The 24,379-nt window shown below is 37.5% G+C and overlaps 1 protein-coding gene across 2 annotated transcripts in view; it reads left to right on the top strand.

Annotated features, from left to right (window-relative positions):
• CDKL5 (cyclin-dependent kinase-like 5) overlaps positions 1-24,379 on the top strand; it is a 228,076-nt gene that overhangs the window by 138,039 nt on the left and 65,658 nt on the right. For both annotated transcript variants that reach the window (XM_011940216.1, XM_011940217.1), the window contains 5 exons: positions 9,641-9,777; positions 14,530-14,650; positions 16,393-16,452; positions 18,755-18,845; positions 22,811-23,000. In XM_011940216.1, coding sequence (XP_011795606.1) covers positions 9,641-9,777; positions 14,530-14,650; positions 16,393-16,452; positions 18,755-18,845; positions 22,811-23,000 — 599 coding nt within the window. The remainder of the gene's footprint in view (positions 1-9,640; positions 9,778-14,529; positions 14,651-16,392; positions 16,453-18,754; positions 18,846-22,810; positions 23,001-24,379) is intronic.

The raw sequence follows: 24,379 nt of genomic DNA, 5'->3' as shown, positions 1-24,379 counted from the left end.
AAATCTTGCTTCAAATGGGATATTTGTGGTCTAGCAGGAAGCAGTAGCCCCAGGCCATCCCACTGTGATACCATTGGAAATGAGCTCTTTGAGCAGTGACTTTGGGTCAACAGGTGGCTGAGAGACAAATGGTGATTTCCTAAAAAGAGTGGTTGCAACAGTAGATCAGAGCACAACCTTCGCATGCATGTAAAGGCTTCTGGCTGTGCATTCATCTTTCAGGGCATATTGGCAAGCATCAGTTACCACCAAAAATAATAACTGTCATCAGATTTTGTAAAAAGTACAATCTAGGCCATGTGTGCCATCTTTTTCTGTTTCTGAGACAGGGTCTCACACTGTCACTCAGGCTGGAGTGCAGTGGCATGATCTCAGCTCACTGCAACCTCTACTCCCCAGGCTCAAGTGATTGTACAGCCACAACCTCCTGAGTAGCTGGGATTACAGGTGTACGCCACCACACCCAGCTAATTTTTTTGTATTTTATTTGTAGAGACAGGGTTTCACCATGTTGCCCAGGCCGGTCTCCAACTGCTGAGCTCAAAGTGATCTGCCCGCCTTGACCTCCCAAAGTGCTGGGATTACAGGCATGAGCCACCTTGTCCAGCCCCATTACTTTCTTTTTAAGTGAATACCATGTTCTTTATAATCTCTATCTTGTGCGTACCAATTCTTAGCTTCAATTATATATTTTTACCTGTGTTATGATAGCTTTAGAGTAGAAATCTAGTGTATCCATTGAAATTCATTGAGCACTGAGTGAAGTGCTGTAAGAGTTGAGGTGTGGATACTTTCAAGAAGCATATGACCTATTAGGAGAATTAAGACCTGCAAATAAATAACAATAAAACACAGTAGAGAACAGTTATTGCCTGAATGGAGACATGGAACTTGGATCATTTTGAGGTGAGAGAAACTGTTTCTAAACATGGTATCAGGAATGCATGAATAGTCTAGACATGGAAAACATTTGATCTGCCTTTATTTTATTGAACCAACAAAACATTAATCTGCTGTGCCCTCATCTCTGCTAGACCATTATCACTCACCATCCCTCAGAGGCATGCAGTCTTATCACCCACCCCACCTTGTCAATGACACCTACGTACCACCTACACATACTTCTAGAGGGATATTTCCAAAACATTTCTGTGCGAAAACCCAAAGACATATCCAATTATTCATAAACTTTTTCATTCCAGTCTGACCCACTTACCTACTGTTTACATTTCTCCCAGGGAGGTACTAGTACTCTCTTTTTTCTGTCTTTACCCTTTTCCTCTGACTGGAGTAGTGTCTTGCTTAATGGAAAGAAAGGGTACATGTTTGGTGAACAACTCTTTTGGAGTGTGAAGTGTATATAGATAGTCTCATTCAGGTAAGGATGTCTATTCAACCCCTGTGTAAACCATTTAATTCTCAATCAGTTTATTATCTTAAATTTTAGCCAATTATAATAAAAAACAGAGTGTCATGATAATATTGCCCTCATTGTCATGTAGCTCTCATTAATCCCCTTTATTAGTTATTCTTGAAATATTCGTTTGATATTATGGCAGTGATTATCTAGATCTAATGTTTAAAAGTCTTAGTGAAGATAATGAAATAATCCTGTAAAAATATTGTGAACTGAGATAGGATCTGCACTTGGTCTGAGCCATGTTCAAGGTAATCCAGTGCAGATGCTCCTTGACTTGTGATGAGGCCACATCCCAGTAACCCATCATAAGTGGAAAAAATTGTTACTTACAAAATGCTTTGGCTGGGCGTTCTGGCTCACACTTGTAATCCCAGCACTTTGGGAAGCCGAGGCAGGAGGATCGCTTGAGACCAGGCTCAGCAACATGGCGAGACCCTGTCTCTACAAAAAATTTTTTTAAAAATTAGCCAGACATTGTGGTGCATGCCTGTAGTCCTAGCCACTCAGTAGGCTGATGTAGGAGGCTTGCTTGAGCCCAGAAGGTTGAGGCTGCAGTGAGCCGTGATCATGCCACTGCACTCCAGCCTAGAACAGAGTGAGACTGTCTCCAAAAAAAGCCTTTACTACACTCAACTTACCACACATCATAGCTTTAGCCTAGCCTCCTTTAAACGTACTCAGAACACTTACATTAGCCTATAGTTAGGCAAAATCATATAACAAGGCTTATTTTATAATAAGGTGTTGAATATCTCATGTAATTTATTGAATACTGTAGTAAAAGTGAAAACCAGAATGATTTTATGGGTATTCTAAGTATGGTTTCTCCTGAACGCATATGGCTTTCATGCTATTGTAAAGTCAAAAAATAGAAGTCAAACCATTGTAAGTCGGGGACCATGTATTCTCTCACTAATATCATGGAATATTTTGTGAGAATATATGTTAACTTCTGATAGCTTTAAAAGATTATGCTAATGTCCTACTTTCTTGTTAAATTCATATGTATTCACAAATTTATGTAAAAGGTTTGTGAAACTATATTTTGTTAGACTACTATTTAGTTCAAGAAGTCTTTATTATCCCAGGATGATAGATCACTATTTAAAATGGGAATCAAAATTTCATAGTAAATAAAAGTTTATTTTGGGACTTTAAGTGGGTAAAATGAAACTAAAATTATGAAAATAAGTTTATAGTTAACACAAGTTAGGTTATAGTAGCAACTAATATGCTATTTCAAGAAAGAATCAAGTGTTAACCTTTTTAGGAGGAGGAACAGTTTTTAAAGTAAAATTGTAGGCTAGGCCAATGGATAGCTTATATAGTAAACAGGGTGATTAAGAAATATATAAAAAGCTTTGTCAGTTTTCTCTTCTTTTTTTATTCCTATCTATGTGTCTTCTTCTTTTTCAGGCTGTGTGTGTAGGGCGGGGCAGGGGAGAGACAGGGTCTTGCTGCATATCCCAGGGTAGAGTGCAGTAGCATCGTCATGGCTCAGTACAGCCTTGAACTCCTGGGCTCAAGCAATCTTCCTGCCTTAGCCTCCCGAAGTAGCTGGGACTACAGGTACACACTACCACTCCCAGCTAATTTTTTCATTTTTTGTAGAGGCGAGGGCTCGCTATGTTTCTCAGGCTGGCCTCGAACTCCTGGGCTCGAGCAATCTTCCTGCCTCAGCCTCCCAAAGTAGCTGGGACTACAGGTGCACACTACCACTCCCAGCTAATTTTTTCATTTTTTGTAGAGACGATGTCTCGCTGTGTTTCTCAGGCTGATCTCAAACTCCTGGGATCAAGAGATCCTCCTGCCTCAGTCTCCCAAAATGCTGGGATTACAGGCATGAGCCACCAAGCCTTGGCTTTTTGAGGTTTTTATTCTCTAGTTGTTAGCAGATACAATTCTATCCGATAATTTATCAGTGTCTTTACCTTTGATTCTCTCTGAAAGACTTCGACACCCTGACTTGGGGATATAGACTCCTGTTAAAAGGGAAGAATGTTTGAGTAACAAAAAATTTTTGTCTGAGCTTACTTCATTAGTTAATTTTTTCTTGTTTTGATGACTTCTGCTTGTTGACACTTCATAAATTTGGAGTCTCTGATAATGAGTTCTTTAAGATACCCTAAATGATGGTATTATAAGTTTGGCTATTAAGTTCCTGCAGAGAAATTTTATCTAATAAACACCTGACCAACCAGAAGTCTCCATTGTATTAGTTCTGTTCATTGTAATAGTTCTGCTCATTATTTGGATTTTCTGAGAAGGGAAAAAAATGACCGTAGATGATAAAGATACTAGAGATTTAGTTAAAAGGCACTTTTCAGACTATGTATAAATTACAAATTTAGCCCAATTCTTCTACCCTTCCTATGACTCCCATCTTCTACAATGAGGTTTGATGTTCAGATGATAATGTATCACTATTGGATTGTCATTCTCATACATACACAAGTACAAGTGTCTGCTGTCCTCAATTTATTAAATAACCCAAGAGCGCTGATTTAGATTATATAGCTTTGGACGAGCAAGAATTCAAAACGTTGTGTGTCCAACCTTTACTTTAGGAAAACCTATTGTCTAGAATTTGTTTTTGACATACATTTGGACCTTCTTTTTGCTTCTTTAGACTTTTCCACCTTTCCTTAAATGTAAGGTGATGGAGTGAGGGGAGAGCCTCTCTACTTGTCAGTGGGCCTCTGTGCATGGCAAGGAGGCTGACTCCAGGGAGCTATACAGTAGTCTACATTTAAGATGAAACTTAGGTTGCGTCTCTGCTTTTATATGAAATAAAATTACTTGATTTCATATTCTGCTGCTTAATGTTTTCTATAGAGAACTATCTTCCTCTTGGAATGGACATATTCTTCTTAATTGTTAGAAAACATTTAATTGATCATCTGTTCTGTCTTCTAATTTATTTTATTCTTCTGTTTACCCAGACACTGGAAAGCTCTATACTGATCTCTGGATCAGGAGTACTCTGGTCTCTTATTTTATGTAATGGTACAAAACCAGAGTTCGTAATCTGTAGTCCTTAAATTCAGGAGCCTGATTTCTGTGTGAAAGAGGCCTTGAAACAAAAAGTCCAACCCTTGACTAAGCAAAGAATTTGATTAACTGAGCTTGAGCATTCTGGCTAGTCATGATTTTACCACACTTCCTTTTCATTTTCAACATGGACCTCCTTCAAACTTCAGGGATTCTTCTAGGATTTGGTGATCATTTTGCATCTTCTGTGATTTCATAAATTTCTACTGTGCTTTTACCTGTTCTTCATCTCTAAAGATTGGAGGGTCCTCATCTTTCTTGGTGTATGTAACAGTAGCACTAGCATTCAAACTCCCTCAGGCACATTGTCTGTCTATTGATGTCCTTTCTTCAATAAGAGCAACCAGACTCAAATATGGCACCCCCGTGGTTTTGATCAAGGGTGGGTTGATTTTGCTTTATCAGTTTATCTGTTTAAAGGTCCATTTGTGGTGGGGGGCTCTTCAGCTATACAAAAATGTCAGGTTTGTGATTTCACAAAGTAGGTTACAGCTATTCCTGGATTTCCTTTCTAAGCCCACAGTTCTTTAAAAATAGAGTTACAATAGAGTTTCTGCTCATCTTTAGGTTTTTCTCTTTTCATCAGTTGTCTTTGAATCTCCTTTGCTCCTGTGATCTTTCTTCTTAAGAATTGTTCTCTTTTACTTTAGTAAATCGCTCTTGATTTTTAGGTGTGTTAACTTGCCTTACTGGTAAGTTTAGAAGTAGGACAGTTTTGGGGTTGTTTTTACTTAACATCCTTTTTCCACCCTGCCATTTTGTCCTCACTCAGTGGGGTTTCTATATATCTGCACATAACTTTGTCAGAGTTGATCCTTCATTCAGCTAAACCCCCTCAGTGGTAACTGATGACAAGGTGGGTCAGCATGCACATAAGCAGTTATCACATAGAAGTATGGACTCGGGAAGAGTCCTTCTGAATAATCCAGTATAACTCAGCCCCAGTGTACAGATGGTGGACCTCAGGCCCAAAGTTTGCATAGCGTGTGTGTGAATAATTGCAACTAAAATGCTGACCCAGGATCTTCGTTGAGTTTTTCTTCCACCCATACAATGCCGCCTTGCCGTTCAGCTAAACGGTAGCATAGTTATACCTGATCCTGGGTACTGTGACTCACTTTCCAAAACTCACTGTATTGTATACTATGCCACCTTTGTTCCTATGAGGTAGAATGTGACCCTCAGCTCATACACTCTGAGAAAGTTATCCTTTCTAGACTTGGTTTCTTCATTTGTAAACTGGAGCCCAACCTTGATAAAGAATCCTAGGCTAGACAAAGAATCCATGGGGATTATTTCAACTAGATAGCAGTGATTTTTGTGCTCATTTCAGTGGACTGTGCTACCATCCTTTGAAAATGCCTTACTGAATGCTTTTGTAAGGCATTTTGTAATGCCTTGGAAAATGCTTCCCTACTTTGTGTACCTCTGAGAAGAGAAACCTGTGTAATTCGAATGTGCCTTCCTTTTCCCCTCGTCATCTGATAATTTAGTTGACAATTTTCATCATAAAGTGCAGGGCAGGCCAGGAACCTTCAAAGTACTTAGAAAAACAAAATTATAGGATGTACCCAGTAATAATGAAGAGCGCCCATTTTGCTTGAATTTAGGGAATTAACTCCACTTCCTGCCTGTTCCCATTCATTGCAATCTTAGTGCTCAAGTGTTTACCTCAACTTTTAATACTATGACTGGCATAAAGTAGAAAAGCCTTTATTTCCTAAAAACAGCTGCTCAAATGAGATTGTTTGGGCGCTACATTCTAGGTAATTTTGTGTGCTGCTTTTTGATGATTCATTTATCTTCTCTAACCATTGTTAAGTGGAGTCAATACAGATTCGAATAATGTATGTATAACAAAGCAGCAAAGTTCCATGAGGTTTAGGCTCATAAACAATAAAATTTTAATGAAAAGAAATAATAGATTATTAGATTTGAAAAAGGCAATAGGATTTTTGGGAGATGGAGGCATTTATTTGTTTCTTTTACTGATTAAAACTTAAGTGACTTGCCTAAAGTTGCATGGTGTACTGTTGGTTGATTAAAAGGCTGAGTCCAGAATCTAGGTCTCCCTAGTCCTAGTCCACTGTTCCTTCTACTAAAACCATTCTGATGCGGCCATTCTGAAGAGGGTTTATCCATTAGCAAAGTGAAACTGCCACAAGTTGGTAACAAATAATAGTACGATGTTTTTTCATTTGCATTTCCAGTACCAAGAATTCACCAAGCATCATAGCTTATGGATGCTCTTAATGATTTTCTTTCTATTTAGGTATTTGTGTGCATGTATATGTGTGTGTTCTTGACCCTGAGCACTGTCAGTGTTCTGTGTCTTCCATTGTTTCTAATCACATACTATAGAAGACACCTAGGGACAGAGGTGAATAGGGAGAAAAGAAATTCAGTTTATCATACTGCCTGATAAGCGGTGCTTGAGGAAATTGACAGTGCTGTAAGAAAACTGGGAGGCAAAGTGCCTATTGTTTGCCCTCCCAGTTGCTGTGACTGAAGTGAGGAAGAGTTAGGCATGTATGAGCAGAGATTTCCTTATGGCCACAGGTGAAGCATTCGTGTAGGAAGAATGTATTGATCACCTCTCCTTGTGTCACGTACAGTCCTGGTGTATATTGTTGAACAGAAGAATTGAGTCCTGTCCTCCTTGAGCTCTTGATTTAGCAGGGGTGGTTGCATAGATTGTATACCACTAAGCAAACAAATATATCAAGAAAAATGGTGAGAAGTTCTGTGAAAGAAAAGTCCAGAACTGTGATAAGGAATAATGGGGATGGGGGCCTACTTGCTTTCATGGTCTGAAAGGCTCTGGAGGAGTGACATTTAAACTAAAACCTGAAGGAGCAAGCCCTGTCAAGAGTCTATGTAGTAGACTGAGCATTGTCAGCAGAAGGAGCAAGTCTGAAAGCCATTAAGGTGGAAAAATGAAGTTTGGGGCTATTTTGGGAACTGAAAGATGGAGGCGAGGGAGAGGGACATGAGATGGGGATGGAAAGACAGGCACACACCAGGTCATGAGTAATCAGTAGACTTGTATCTTGTTAAATTAGTCCCTCGTTAGATCATTTGTTTCTTATTTGAGATCTGTGTGTTATTCTGTTTCTTAGAGGTAGATGGATTTTAGTTTGATTACCCCAACCTTGAGTAACTCAGAGGGGATATCAGAGAAGCATGTTCCTGATCTTGCTTCTTTAGGAAACTGCTGGTAGTCCTGGGCTTCAGCAGCTGCAGCTACCTTAGCATTCTTAACAGTCACAGAACACCACTGCTCTGGAGCAGCCCAATTTGCAGAACACCTGGACCTTTGTCCTCTCCCAATCCTCTAAGTTACTTTGGGATGTCCCCAATTGCATCTCAGACATTCCCCCACTGCCAGGTGGCATCCACTGTCATGCTCTTTTCCCTGTAAGTACCCAGTTCCCTATTGACCATCTTGGTGTGAGCCAGGTAATTCACTGCTTATGCACAGTTGGCCTTTCCTACTGCTAGTTCTTGTCTTCTCATAAGCAGTATGTCTCTTGGTCCTAATCTGTGTTCCAGTGTTCTCCAACAGCCTTCTGGCTAAAGTAGAATACTTCACTTAGGTAACCAGTTCACAAGGGAGTGTTGACTCTATGCTCCCAGTTTGTCATGGATACTCGGGTGCTACAAAGCCCTTGCTTTTATTATGTCATTTCCTTTTCTTTAAACTCAGTTTGAGTGGAGGGTTGGGAAAGGGGGCTGGGATAGAAAATAATCTGAGGGAACACTCCTGGCTCTGCATTTAGAATCTTCCCTCTCCCTTTGGAATCCATTCAGCCTTTTTCCTCCTGCGTGCCTTGCTTAGAGAGCCTTTCTTCTAGAGGGCGTATTTATTAGGCTTCTGTGCCCCTATCTCCGCACTCCATTTTCTTCCTTCTCACACTCAAAGACATGTCTGATCCTGAGGGTCACACAGCTCTCAAGCTAGGATTCTGGCCCTTACCCAAAAGCTTGTGGCTGCATGTGTTTTAGACTTCATAATTTTTGGATTTTAGAATGGACGTGTGGCATGTTATAATGCATAGTACCCAGTAATCAAGTAGTATTTCTATAGCACAATATATGAATGTTCATATTAGATTGGATTAACAAAGACTGTAAATAGTCTCATGTCATTCATGTGTTAGCCCTCAGTGAATTTGCCCCAAACTTAGAAAAAACTTTCAGTTTTTAGACTGTGTTTTGGATTTTGGACTTGTAGATGAAGGATTATGAGCCTGTATCCTGGTACATATATGCAAAAACATGGTAGTTAAGATTTCCCGGGTAAATCTAAAGGTATAATACAAACTCATTTAAATAGAAATATTATTTTCATCACTCCCCTGCCAATTAATCCATTAGAGTTAATATGACTTCTGTCCTTCCTCCATAACCGTGGAGGTTATCATGAATGAAGTTGATGGTATGGAAGAGGGTCTATTGGTTCAGCATAAGTTCTCCATCCCAGAACAGCTATACCATCTGGGATGGACAGATGGACATGCCACAGGGAGGACAGCAGGAACCTACAGCAGCTGCTGTTCAGAGAGAAGATTAGACACTCTCAGAATTCCCTGCAACTTGGCTGTGACTTGCATTGTGGATGCTTGGCACATGACCTCTGCTCCCTGAGGTGACTCATGCAGCCTAAGGAATAAAATGCTCTTTTAGGCCAAAGCTTCACGCCATCCTTAAAAACATCAGCTACTACAGATGCTGGCTGAATAGAGGTTCCTCTGCACACTGACACTTTTGATTCCTTATGGCCCTTTTAATCTCTTTCCTTCCTTGTATAGAGTGTTAGAGTTCAAATGACAATGGATGCTTATGTTGTATCTATAAGTGTGTTTTTATACATACACATAGTAAAAGAAGTATAAGAAAATTTTTATACATACGCATAGTAAAAGGAGTATAAGAAAATATAAGCAGGAAGTCAAGTTTGTGCTGATCAAGTAAACCCTTTGTTCGATTTTCTTATTCTTGATCCTTTCAACAAGAAAACATATTATTTAATATTCCATTCTTGGACTTCTTATGCAGAAGTACTGAAAGTGGAAAGTGAAATTGGGGTGTTTTCAGTGTTCTTGGAATTCTTTGAACAGTAGCTTGAAAGTTTTCCTTTTACTCTCTTCACCATTGTTTACATTCTAGAAAATGAAGAAGTCAAAGAAACGACTTTACGAGAGCTTAAAATGCTTCGGACTCTCAAGCAGGAAAACATTGTGGAGCTGAAGGAAGCATTTCGTCGGAGGGGAAAGTTGTACTTGGTGTTTGAGTATGTTGAAAAAGTAAGTCATTAATTGCCAATGTGCAGTTTTGCCCTATTCTTTTATTTAATTTAGTTCTTTTATTTAATTCTTTTTTATTTTGTTTCTGACATTATTTAAGAAAGTACTGTTATCTAATATGGCTTATCAATGTACTCATAATCTGAGGACTTTAAAAATGCAAGTGTTGTTCATAATCACTAGACATTCTGAAATATATTTAAGAGTTTTGTACAATTAAACTGTATAGAGATAATCATAAGTTTAAACAATATACTGATTTGGCTTCTGAAGTCTTAAACTCTATGTTCAAAAAGTAATTTTTAGACTTGACTTAACTAAGCCTAAACTGAGGGAGAAACTGGTAAGCTGACAGTGATGGTACAGGCTGGAAGAGGCTGTATAAGATACCACACTGAATTAGACCTAAGCTGGAGAATGAGTGGGCCCAGGAAGCAGCATTTGTGAACTGCCAGTGCTTTGGCTTTATTTGAAGGAAGGAGCTGTACCAGGAGGCCTAAGGTGAGGCTTGAGGTGGTAGATAAGACCATAAGTCAGTAGTTAGTTGCAAGCATTGGAAAAGGAACGAAAAGCATGCATTGTTTGAGCTGTCTGTACACTTGCTTTAGCATGTATTAAAAAATGGTCAACTTGTTGGTGACAATTTTAATAACATGACCTAAGGGCAAATGTATGTTACAGTAATCAATAATGTGTGCCTAGAAATTTCTTAGAGAGGGGCCTCGTGCAGTGGCTCACACCTGTAATCCCAGCACTTTGGTAGGCTGAGCCAGGCAGATTGCTTGAGCCTCAGGAGTTTGAGAATAACCTGAGCAACATAGTGAGACCCTGTCTCTAAAGAAAAAGAAGAAGAGAAATTTCTTGGAGAGCAGCTGACCTACAGCAGTTGTTATGATCAAAAACTTAAACAGATAAACACTTTAACAACAGTAGAAGAAACTAGAGCCAGGCAAACCTTTAAGCAGGTTTTCTTGATGAGTAAATAGGTGGCTCCTGCCAATTCCTATGCTGTTGTCCAAAGAAGGTTGAAGCAGGAGAGGTTTATGTTTGCTGCATGTCTATACCCAGGTGCTTGCTATACCATAACTGACAGAGTATCAACATTGTTATAACCAAATGGAAAGCAGTATTGCCAGGGTAACTGACCAGTAATGTGGCTTTGAATGCTTTCAGACTTTACAAATTGTTTTTTTGAAATAATAAAAAAAAGTACATGTAATAATTTAGTTACTAGAAAAACTGGAATGGTACTAGAAGGTTCTTTGTAGTCTTAAACCACTGCTTTATGTTCCTTTTCCAGAATCTAAGTTTCTTTTTCTGTGTCAATTTATACATTCCTCTAAGGTACCTTCCATACCAAAATAAAACTAAAAGTTGGTTTTTTAAAAAAAGTTCTATTAAAAAAAAAAAAAGGATTGCTATATTAGGATTCCAGGGGAAACCAGATGGTCTTTATTTTTAAAAAAATTTTTAGAGATAGGGTCTCATTATGTTGCCTAGGCTGGAGTGTAGTGGCTATTCACAGGTATGATTATAGCACACTGCAGCCTCAAACTCCTGCACTCAAGCAAATCTTTCACCTCAGCCTCCTGAGTCACTAGGACTACCGGTGCACACCACCCTGCCTGGCTGCTTTTTATTTTTTCATTGTCATAAATAATCATGCAGTTTGTAGTTTTCACTACCAAATAAGAAAATTTTGACATCTCTTTTAGTTTATCTTTTTTATTTCTGTTCTACTCATGGTGGTGGTTCATTATTAATAATAATTTAATACAACAAATGGAGAAGTCACCTCTGTGTATCTGTTTCCTCACTGGGAGAGGCAATTTTGTGTCTGAGATCTCCCTTCTGGTAAATGGCTGAACTGCTACTAGAACTCCAGTCTTCTGACAGTCAGGCCTGAGATTCTTCCCCCGACCCTATAGTTCTTAGGTAGAACGTGACTGTCACACCTGCCACATTAGTGACAGTGCGTCATAATTGACAGACAGTGAGTCTCAGGAGAGCAAGGAGAAAGTTCTCTAAGGGATAAGGGGCTAGTAACAGAGACCCAGGATTACAGAGGCTTAAACAAAATAGAAGTTTCTTTCGCCCTCACATATAAATACAAAGGTAGGGCAGTACAGGACTAGTGGAGCTCTGCTCCACCACACCGAGGTGACCTTGTCCTCAAAGTCAGGATAGAGTTCCAGCTGTCACATCCCATTGGCCAGGACATAATTGCATGACCACATTAGCTGCAAGGCAGAAGAGAAACATACTCTTTGTTCTGGGCAGCTAGGCCTCCACTTGAAAATTGTGTTCCTGCGGAGTAAGGGAAGACTGGATACTGGAGGACAATATCTCTGCCACTGAGGAATTTAGAATAGAATATGAAACAAGAGATACAATTTGTTTTCTGTATTACAAAGCCTTCCTATTCCACCTGTCCTTTTGGGATCGTCTATGAATTTGTTAATTGAAAAAGAGAATTCAAATGGAGAATCAAAAAACGATGCATACATACTTAAAATGTTTATTTTAATTGGAAACATAAATACTGTATGTATTCATTTAACACGCTATAAAGGTAGGGTCAAGTCCTTTTGCCTATCACTCTTCTGAAGTTCTGATTGGTCTTTTTTACATACATCATACTCATAATGCATGTTTAAGGTAAAGCAAATGCACAAAAACATCTGCAAAGTAATCTCAGTGCAGAATCCTTCAGTGGACATGCTTATCCCCACTAGCACCCATTCCTTGCCAGTGTTTTGTAGTTGTCTCACATTTGATTAGATGGCAATAAGTTTAGTGGCTTTTCCTTTATTATTAAGCCTTTCTAAAGTATTCAACTTTGTTTTCTTATAAACAGCAACTCTTTTTTTAAGAAACATTATTTCATTGGTTTATATGGTATTTAATTATATTAAAATTAACAAGTGCATCTGTTATAACTAGGCATGAGAGTAAATACAACTGATTATTTATAGGTATACAACTTGACTGGTGGGAACAAAACTGTGAGGCCAAATTAGAGCTGTGATTTTCTAACTGGTCTTATGGCCCCTTCACACTCTGAAAATTATTGGGAACCCGAAGAACTTTTTGTTTATATGTATCTTACCTATTAATGTTTCTCATATTAGTCATGACCAAGCAATATAAAAATATTAGTTCATTTTAAAATAACAATAAACATATTGCATGTTAACATAGATAAGTTTGTATGTCAGTTATTCTTTCAAGTAAAAAATGGCGTTCCACATAAAAAGCAGCTCGTTCAGCTTGCATCTCAATCCTCCAAGTGCTTTTCCTCAGTACAACCATTGCACAGATGGCACATGTGCAGCAGAAGGGCTTTATGTGCAGTCTGCCATTTTATCATGCAGATTCCAAAAAAGACATGTAGTCAAGAATTGAAATTTAGTCAAAGTAATATTTTGTACTGCTTCATCAAGGATGTCCTTAACTAAAACTTCTGTTTTCTTTTTTAAACGCAAGATTTAACTGGATTAAAGAATCCAATGCCTTTATTCATGCTGAGGTGCCAGCAGTTTACCCATTGTTGCTTTGTACCATTAGTGTAAATGCCAACACAGTGAAAAAGGCAAACATCACAATCTTATTATGAATATAGTTTTGACTTCATGGGCCCTCCACAAGGTCTGAGACCCCACAGATCCACATGTCACACTTTGAGAACTGCTATACTGGATGGTTGCCTACAAACAATAAGCTATGATTGTACCATGGGCCTTACTTGTACTTTACAGTGGGAAAGGAGAATGGTTAATCTGGAAATTCAATAGAGACTGGCTAAGTGGAGTTTCTACATAATAAAAAATTTTGCATGAATTTTATTTTATTTTATTTTATTTTTTTTTGAGACGGAGTCTCGCTCTGTGGCCCGGGCTGGAGTGCAGTGGCCGGATCTCAGCTCACTGCAAGCTCCGCCCCCCGGGTTTACGCCATTCTCCTGCCTCAGCCTCCCGAGTAGCTGGGACCACAGGTGCCCGCCACCTCGCCCGGCTCGTTTTTTTTGTATTTTTTAGTAGAGACGGGGTTTCACCGTGTTAGCCAGGATGGTCTCGATCTCCTGACCTCGTGATCCGCCCGTCTCGGCCTCCCAAAGTGCTGGGATTACAGGCTTGAGCCACCGCGCCCGGCCATGAATTTTATTTATAATGGTGTCTGACTCCAAATTAAGGTTTTTGAATATTGAATTGTATGGGGTCTGTGACTCTTTATTTCAATAGTATTTTCTGGCCTGTTTGAATTTTTGTACTAAATGTATTGATCATTTTTAATTTTAGAGATCTTTTTTTTCTTCTAAGAATATTTCCCAGATCTTCCAGATATATTTTAAAGGCTTGATTTTTATCACAAGGTTCTGTTGCAGAGATACAGCACACTGTGTTAAAAAGGACTCTTTCCCCTCTTTATACATTACAGCGTCATATATCTCCTTTGTATTGTTTTTCTCTTCTAATTATTCTAAAATAATGCCTGAAAACCTTTAGGGAGAGTGAAAAGTATACAGGGTTATTATTTGGAGTAGCATTAGGGAATAGTAAAAATGGAATTCCTCATAAAAGAAAGCCGCAATTTTAATGCTGATTCAGCATGAAAAAGTTGTAGATAGAAAGCAAAACAATAAAAAAAAAATGCTCTGTATTGGATGAATTATACTAGATGCTTTGTAAAATTGTTAATACATAATTTACAGGCCGACCTAATTTGGGAAATTAATGACTATTTAATTTTTAGAATATGCTGGAATTGCTGGAAGAAATGCCAAATGGAGTTCCACCTGAGAAAGTAAAAAGCTACATCTATCAGCTAATCAAGGCTATTCACTGGTGCCATAAGAATGATATTGTCCATCGAGGTGAGTATGAGATTTTTAAAATGGAAAATATTAGAACATCAAGTAAAGTTAAGAGTATTTCACATGTTAATGTCTTTAAAAATATTTTCATAAGCATTGGCATTGCCTTTTAAATTAAATATATTTTGAAAAGTGCAAGACATGAGAAATCATTTGCTCTCCAAATCTCCTTTTCTGTCACCAAAAGGTTGGATTACAAATTTATTTGGGTATTGTAGTGAAATCTTTACATTTGTATAACTATTATAGATCCACTTCCAACTGTAGAAATGCCTGGTGATATAAGAGAACTCAACAAATGTGAGCTTTGAAACTTATTTGGGGATAGGAGAAGAGCAAAATGTTGATCTCTATAGCCTTGGTCCTGCAGGTAGACCAGATAATGTGAAACAACTCTGAATCAGGCTTTATATAGGTGGTCCCTAAGTCACTGGCCCCTATTGGCACTCATGTCTCATTCCTTCTTATAACAATCTCCAGTATGTATCTTCACCTCCTAATTTTCCCTACCCCTTAGTGAAAAGCGCCCATTGTCTGCAGTTGCAGGCATGATCAACCTCGCATAAAGGTCATAATTATACTCCCATAAACTGTTTTGTCCTTTACTGCCATGAAGTGGGTGGTTTATAACAATGAAAGGGAAATTACTTGCTCAGCATCATATTTGACTCTGCACCCATTATCTTCTCCTGATAATCTCTCTTGCATTGGAGAGTTTTATAGTAGTGGAATGCAAATTGATACAACAGTGACCCTAAATATTTATAAAAATTATTGCAGTGTCTACGTTTTGTCTTTGGATTAGCAGATAAAAGAATGCTACATTTTAATTTACCTATACACAAATGCACAAGGATATCACTTTAAAAAATTCTTACTTGTAAGAATAGTTTAAAGGTCATATGAAGAATGCCAACGTCTGTTATTCCTAGAAACAGTTTATATTTCTCTTGCATTTGACTCTCATAGCAGTTACCTTATCAAGATTGTTGGTAGCATGGGTAGATCTCCACGTCAACTGGACATCTAGTGTCTAGGGTAATGATTCTAGTAACAGTCTATACTGTAGTTTGGGGATATTAATAAGGAGCTGAGTTAGGTGCATTTCCATCATGATACTGTGATTTGGTTACGTGCATAGTGAATCAGTGGTTGCAAATTAATGGTAACTCCCACCACATCTTCATAACATCCATGGAAAAAATTAGAAATCTTAATTTGACTCATCCAGTATGACTTCAGCATTAGACGTTGATAATTGTGAACCATACAGAAAAGCTAAAGAGATGTAAATATAGAAATTATGTAGAAGAATGTAACAGAAAGCATATCTTGTATTTTTTCTCCAGTAAATATAATGCTAGCTACTTATTCTCATGTATTTTTAAAGTATCTTGTGGGTGTAAACATTTTATATTTCTATCTCCCAAAATTTGTATTATTAGTATTTTATGAAGTAATAATAGTTTTTTGAAATATGTTGGCCTAGATTTAATTATTCTTAAAATTCTTTCTGAGATCCAACTAATCCTTTTAATATTTAAAGAGGAAAAAATTATTTTTGAAGTTGTGGTCTGCATGTTTCTGAAAAAGAAATTCATTGAAACTTTTATGTACCAGCATAAAATGTGTTACGTTTCTTTTTGCTGCCACAATTTTCTATTGAAATTACTCTAGATAACAGTGTCAATCAGGAGAACATAGAACATTTTTACTAATTTTTTTTTATCTTGACACTCCAGATATAAAACCAGAAAATCTCTTAATCAGCCACAATGATGTCCTAAAACTGTGTGACTTTGGTAAGTTAAAAAGAAATTAAGTCCTGGTACTTACAGAATTAATTTATTATAACACATAGGTAGCTTTTAAAGGAATATTAAAAGTAATTGTTATGTTTTGACTTAAATTGGTAGAGGAACATTCTTTTGAGTCATATGTTGAAAAATTGATTGCTGGAGGAGTACTGCTTTCTTCAGTATTGTCTATTTTTAAAATTTTATCATGGTTTTTGTTTAAACAGAATTCAAAGCAAATACACCCATACACCCAATATCTAATGACTTCACAAAAATTTTTTTTTAATATTGATAGTTGTTCCAAGTTTAATCATAAACACTAAAACATTCCTCTATAAATACACATGAGTATTTTGTATATGCAATTGTTATATATCTATAAAGGCAAAAGACATTTTTAGAACATTTTCATTTGTTCCCTCTAAATGTTCAATGAATGGGATTAGTAATGTATAATATTCCAGCTTTTGATTGAATGTATAGGGAAATTTTTTTAGTTGTACTCTCTCCTAGTAGAAAACTGTCTATGTCTCCCATGTAGATAACTCTGTATTAAGCTCTGTTAAACATTTAAATTAAAAGAATTCAGAAAAAAAGTTTAGATTATATGTTAGGGTTGTTTAGGTCATGGGTCACTTTTTAAAATAATAGTTTTGCCTGACCTGTGTGCTGAAAAATAAACACTTGATTTTTTAAATGTCTTTTTTCACATATTTAAATATAATCACAAATACAATGTAAACCTCCACATATAACTAAGAATCCATCTCCTTAGAAGGAAAAAGTAGATTAGATTAGTGCACAGGAGATGAATTACACAAGCGAGAAATAGAGGCATTGTCAAAATTTGCTTTGTAGAATGACCCATTTTGTCCAGTGTAGCAACTGGAAGCATGTGTAGCTGTTGTCACTCAGTATTTTCAAAGATTTTGAATATTATCAACCTGTTTGCCTGAGAAAAAATATTTTACAGGACTTAATTTTCGTCATACTTTATGATAAGGAATAGTATGTAAAAGAGTCTTTCTATGTCCTAAATTTATAAAGAATGTGCTTAGGAAAAAGGAAATATTGAATACTGGATCTGAAAGATTTTAATTGTGGCATTTTTAGCATTTTCTTAGCTTTACGATTTTCAGGAACAGCATCTGTTTCTGATTTCCTGTCCGTAATGTGATTACCACCCAAAGCAGAGACTTAAGTTACTGAAAATATAAAGCAAGTTATAAAGATAAAAGAATGCCTATAGAATGGTTAATAGTAGGAAAAGATTACTCCTGGTCTGGCATTATTTCTCAGAGAAAAGACTGTTGTAAATGGTCAGGAAGTTCCTCCTGGCAGCACCACATGCAGTATTCTGTGTCCTGTGTATCCCTAGCAAGGACTTCCTAATTGCTTCCGCTCCCAGAGTACGCACTCCTTGGTCTGACTTGAAGAACCCCATTCAAAAATACAAGTATTTCTTCAAAGCGTGTCTTATGAAGAAACATTGATTATCTGAAGTTAGGGGTTTTGTTTTATGCTGGGATTGTTTTTATTTTTTACTGTTTCATTTTAAGAAACACTATTTTCCATGTCTCAAAACTGACGTACACCTTAATTTTTACCCTTAATTTAAATGTTCTGATTCTCTATAACTATTCACAGTGAACCCATATTGTGTTTGGTGAGTTAGATGGATGATTAACTTATCCTCCTGCCTTATTTTGTGGCTATGCAGTAGCCCTAAAACCTTTTCAAAGGGTGGGGGTAAAAGCAGTGGTAGAATCTGTAATTGGTAACTAAGATACCCCTAATATGCTCAGTCATTAGGAGATGATAGTAATTTTGGCCTGCTTTGTTTCCATCACTGTTTATGTAAGGGCTAGAACTGCTCAGCAGCAATACATATGCAAATACTGTGTAAGTGCCATATAGCAGTATGTTAGTTTGACTTTGATTTTGATTTCTAGCTTTTGTGGGGACTTTATTTCATTTTTTTCCTAAGGTTTGCATTTATTGGGAGAGCTGATTTAAAAGTATGCTCTGAATAATTATAAAAGCATGAGATGACTTCGAAAACATGGTTTTTAGCATAGTGAAGAGACTGGGTTTGTAGTGAATACATTGTATGTCTTTCAATTGACATGGAACGCTCTACTAACTTTTTAAGATAGCAAGGATATTATTAATAAATAGCCCATGTAAGAACAGTCATTACATTCTTTTGATGTTGTTTAAAGTATTACTAGCACTGAAATATTTTGCCAACATGAATTACTATTTCTTTTTCAAAGTTACAACTTTGGACTTTACTATCTTTCAGGTTTTGCTCGTAATCTGTCAGAAGGCAATAATGCTAATTACACAGAGTACGTTGCCACCAGATGGTATAGGTCCCCAGAGCTCTTACTTGGGTGAGTTACCATCCCAAAATAGAATGACATTTCCACATCTGCTGATTCTATTGTCATTTGCTTTGAGTTCATCTATGGAAAATAAGAACTTCAGTTAATTAAATGTGTCAGTTACATATTACAGTATAACAAACTACCTAAAACTTAATGGTATGAAACAAAGCACTTTTTTGTTTGCTCACAATTCTGGGCATAGGGGAATCAGCAGTTTGAGTTCAGCTGGGTGGTTCTTCTGCTCGTCTGTCTTGGAGTCACTCATGAAGTTTTAGTCAGCTGGTAGGTCATCTGGGAGCTGGTTAGTTTAGGGGTCTCAGCTGGGTCAGACCATCTCTGATCCCTGGAAATTTATCCTCCAAGTAGGCTATTCCAAGTTTCTAAGTGTGATAGTTGGAGAATTCTGTGCTATAAGATGGTAAGCCCCAAAGCAACAGTAGCTTTCAAGCCTTTTTTTGTATGGCTTTTGCCTCATTGACCAGAGCATGTTACATGACCAACCCCTGATCCATGGTATGGAGAAATAAATTCTACCTCTTGATGGGACAAGTGGCAGAGCCATATTATAAAATGGCATATGTATGGAAATGGAAGAAATTAATTGCAGCCATCTTTGCTGGTAAACTTCCACATTAAGAATGTGAATATTGGCCGGGCGCGGTGGCTCAAGCCTGTAATCCCAGCACTTTGGGAGGCCGAGACGGGTGGATCACGTGGTCAGGAGATCGAGACCATCCTGGCTAACACAGTGAAACCCTGTCTCTACTAAAAAAAATACAAAAAACCAGCCGGGCGAAGTGGCGGGCGCCTGTAGTCCCAGATACTCGGGAGGCTGAGGCAGGAGAATGGCTTAAACCCAGGAGGCGGAGCTTGCAGTGAGCTGAGATCCGGCCACTGCACTCCAGACTGGGCAACAGAGTGAGACTCCGTCTCAAAAAAAAAAAAAAGAATGTGATTATCCACACAGTTTGACATTCTGGCTTATCTATTTGTTCATTTATTAATTCATCAAATACTTATCAAGTATCTCTTACATCCAACCACTTTGCCAGGCACATGGAGTAAATATTGAACCAGACTGAGCACAGTGGCTCACGCCTGTAATCCCAGCACTTTGGGAGGCCAAAATCAGCAGATGGCTTGAGCTCAGAAGTTCAAGACCAGCCCGGGCAACATGGTGAAACCCCATCTCTACAAAAAAAAATACAAAAATTAGCCAGGCATGGTGATACCTGCCTGTAGTCCCATCTACTCGAGAGGCTAAGGCAGGAGAATCACTTGAGTCCAGGAGGTGGAGGTCGCAGTGAGCTGATACCCCACCACTGCACTCCAACCTGGGCATCAGAACAAAACTCCATCACACACACACACACACACACACACACACACACACACACACACACACACACACACACAAAACAAAAAAAATGAACCAATTGCCATTTTTGTTCTGAACAGTGTAAATCCTGTTTGATGATAAATGGCTATTCAAACTAGCAGTGCATTGATGATTTTCTCACTAACATCTCTACATTCATCCACTTTGTGCCCACCCTTTAACTTTCAGTGCTCTTTAATTCATCTGTTAGTACCAGAAAAAGGTCTTCTAATAAGGTTCTTTTCTTTTTAGTACATTTTAACTTTAAAGCCTAAGAAGGAGCCTGTAATTCTCATTAATAATTCTCTACCTACCCTAGTTGTAGGATTATTTTCCCTAGATTGTATTTCCTTCTTTGGGACCACCCAAAAACATAATTTATACTCCACAAATAAAATTAGATATAGTGATAATGATGACAAGTGCACAAATTATAGGTCTTATTACTTTAGCGTGCCATACGTGTATCTGGGGGACATGAGGAATTTAATTTTTAAAAATGTTTTTTATGTAATAGCAATATAAGTTTCGGGATCTTTTTTTCTGAATAGCATGATGACTATATGTTTAACTTACTCAGGGTTTATTTTGATATTAACTACTTATTTTCCAGTGTCTACCAGCCATCTAGTAGTAATTCTTGATTCATTGCTGACATAAAGCCTGTAAGAATCATTGACATTAGTTTTTGAAAGCTTTACTTTTTTTTTTTTAATCAAAAGCTTGCTTTATCCTGAAAAACAAAGATGCTTACTCACTTTATTATCTCTTCCATTGTGTGGGCAGAGTTTAGAGTTTTTAATGCTAATTTTTAATCTTAGAATCAGGATTGATTTTGTGATTGTCCATATTTCTTCCGTGTACCTTTTGGACTCATTGGGATGCATAGTCCATTTTCTTTTGGGAGAATTGAATTTACTGGACACTTTACCAATGGAGAAACGAGTATGAAGTAGATCATTCTTAGAACCGCATCTGAGGACTCAAGTGTAGGAGAAGGGCTTGTTATAATATGGTGTTGTCTGTAACATGGCCCCAAAAAGTTTATTTTGAGGAAGCCTTTATTGTGAATCTTCAGAGAGTATTTGCTGCTTAATAATACTTACAGAAAAACTGGAGTTATGTTTAGAGATGTGTGGTAGCTGCTAAAAGTATGGGGACAATGTAACTAAATTAGTGCTAAAATAAATATTGCTAATTAAGTGATTGTCAAGTACTAGTTGAAGAACCATATTTGTAAAAATCCCTTTGAAATCAGATATTTGGTTATACATTAAGAATTTAAATTTTATACATTCTCAAGGCTTTGTCCTTGACATTCAGTATCATTCCAGCTGCATAAATTATTCAAATCAGATGACAGAAGAAAAATAGCTTGTAGTGAGTATGTGGAAATTTTCCGTAAGTTTCTCCATCTAGCACTATGGAACAAATTTTCTCTCTCTCAAACAGATAACGAAAGAAAGATCAGTATCTTGCCCTGCCCAACAAACTTACCAAAAAGATCTAAATGAAGTTTCCTTGTGTGGTTCTTAGGTTGATATGGGAAGGAAATGAGATACATGAAATACTGACTTATTATTGCAATGATTTGTTATCCTAGAAATTTGTTCTGTATAATGTTAACAGTCCTTTGATTTAAAAGTTTTGTTTCACTACTGTATCATTTTACCATTCCAAAATTCCATTCCATATTGTTTTTCAGATATTTTCTTTTGGCTTTCCCTTCTTAAAGCTTGGAGTATTTATGTTGGAAATGTGTGTGAGCATGCACGTGCGTGTATGTGTGTGTGGTTTCTTAATTTGCTATAAATTTAACACTCTAGATACTGAGAGATAGATATAAAGTTGTTTTGAGGATACCTGGATTTTCATCTACAACCTCCATTTATTAATAACGGCAACACTCCTAAAGCCCTCTGGTAAACTCACACCCTAGAAGAAAGCTATAAACCCCTAAGTAAACTGGAAAATGTTTTGAGGGAAATAGCTACCATAAAGCTCTGTATACATAAGCTACATATATTATATTCAAATAAATAATACAGTAGACCTTAGCACAATCTTAGTCATCAGAAACTGTGATGCTGAGTAATGGGAGGTTAAATAATATTCGGTGTTAAGGAAACACATGTCAGTACATAGTAAATTTTAATAGACTGAACTGATAAAATGGATAAGATGTATCTTTTTGACATTTAGAGAGCTAAAGGATAATTATTTGTCTTAGAAAATGCAATTATTTGGAAGCATTTCATTCCCCAAGTGAGGTGTTACTTGCCAGATATGTATACTGTATTAGGGTTTATTAAGCCGTTTACATTTAAGATATATATTTATATCTATTTATGTGAATAAATTTCAAATTAGTGTATACTAACTAAATTGTTATTAAGTTGATGGCTTTATTAGCATAGATTTATTCACTTGTGTTCTGATGATTTACTTTTCAGTCTTCTTTTCACATGGAACTTTCTAATTTCATAAATATACAAGTGTGCTGCACATTATAAATTTGTTCACAATAATTTGGAAATTATCAAAACATTGTATTTTTTCAGTTGCCAAAATTATCTCTTCCTTTATTTTTCAGCGCTCCCTATGGAAAGTCCGTAGACATGTGGTCGGTGGGCTGTATTCTTGGGGAGCTTAGCGATGGACAACCTTTATTTCCTGGAGAAAGTGAAATTGACCAACTTTTTACTATTCAGAAGGTGCTAGGACCACTTCCGTCTGAGCAGATGAAGCTTTTCTACAGTAATCCTCGCTTCCATGGGCTCCGGGTAAGAGGTTTTGCTGAAACCCAAAATGGAATCAATGCTGCAGTATTTGAGTCATTGTTCGTTGCACAATGGAATGCTAAACTATCCTTTGAATACTATTTCCTTTCCCACTACAGTGTTGATAATCCCTATTCTAATATTTTATTTCCGAATTTTTTAATAGTACTTGTGAATTTAAAAAGTGGTTAGAATTCAAATTCTAATCTTAATTCAAATTCTAATCTTTTTTCTAATTTTTAAGTTCCAGTTTTTCAAAATCTTTTTTAGTATATACATTCTTACACTCTAAACTTTGGTTATCTTACACTGTTTCTTTATCCAAACTATTAAGCAACCCCAAATATACCAAATGTATGAATGCTGAGCAAACATATTTGTAGTGATTTGAGGAAAGCCCTGAAAACTTGGATTCCCCAGATTTGAGGGTTCGTGTTTTAGTAGATGTTTCTGGTCCACTGACAGTGAAACATCAAATCTTCTTTTCAAACTGGTGTATTCTCTTGGAGCCATACGTGGTGGCTCACTCCTGTAATCCCAGCACTTTGGGAGGCCAAGTTGGGCAGATCACTTGAGGCCAGGAGTTCGATACGAGCTTGGCCAACTTTGTGAAACCCCGTCTCTACAAAAAATACAAAAATTAGCCGGGCATGGTGGCACACACCTGCAGTCCCAGCTACTCGGGACGCAGAGGCAGGAGAATTAATTGAACCCAAGAGGCAGAAGTTGCAGTGAGCTGAGATTGTGCCACTGCACTCCAGCCTGGGTGACAGTGAGATTCTGTCTCAAAAAAAAAAACTAGTGTATTGTCTTGGGCAGCCTTTCCTAGACTTGACAACTTTGTACAAAACTTTTCTGAAAATATGCTAAATAGTGTCTTAGAAAGTATAAACTTTCCCCAAATGAGGAAGAGTCACCTTATCGGAGTACCCAGTGAGTTATAGGCTACTTCTGTCTTCCATCTATCCCAAAAACAACTTAAGTTTTCAGCCACTTTATTATTATTATTATTATACGTTAAGTTCTAGGGTACATGTGCACAATGTGCAGGTTTGTTACATTTGTGTACATGTGCCATGTTGGTGTGCTGCACCCATTAACTCATCATTTACATTAGGTATATTGCCTAATGCTATCCTTCCCCCCTCCCCCTACCCCATGACAGGCCCTGATGTGTGATGTTCCCCATCCTGTGTCCAAGTGTTCTCATTGTTCAATTCCCACCTATGAGTTAGAACATGCGGTGTTTGGTTTTCTGTCCTTGGGATAGTTTGCTTAGAATGATGGTTTCTAGGCCGGGCGCGGTGGCTCAAGCCTGTAATCCCAGCACTTTGGGAGGCCGAGACGGGCGGATCACGAGGTCAGGAGATCGAGACCATCCT

This window comes from Colobus angolensis, unplaced genomic scaffold (genome assembly GCF_000951035.1).
Source record: "Colobus angolensis palliatus isolate OR3802 unplaced genomic scaffold, Cang.pa_1.0 Scaffold188, whole genome shotgun sequence".
In the NCBI taxonomy this organism is placed as follows: domain Eukaryota; kingdom Metazoa; phylum Chordata; class Mammalia; order Primates; family Cercopithecidae; genus Colobus; species Colobus angolensis.
This window is presented reverse-complemented; position numbering and strand designations above follow the sequence as displayed.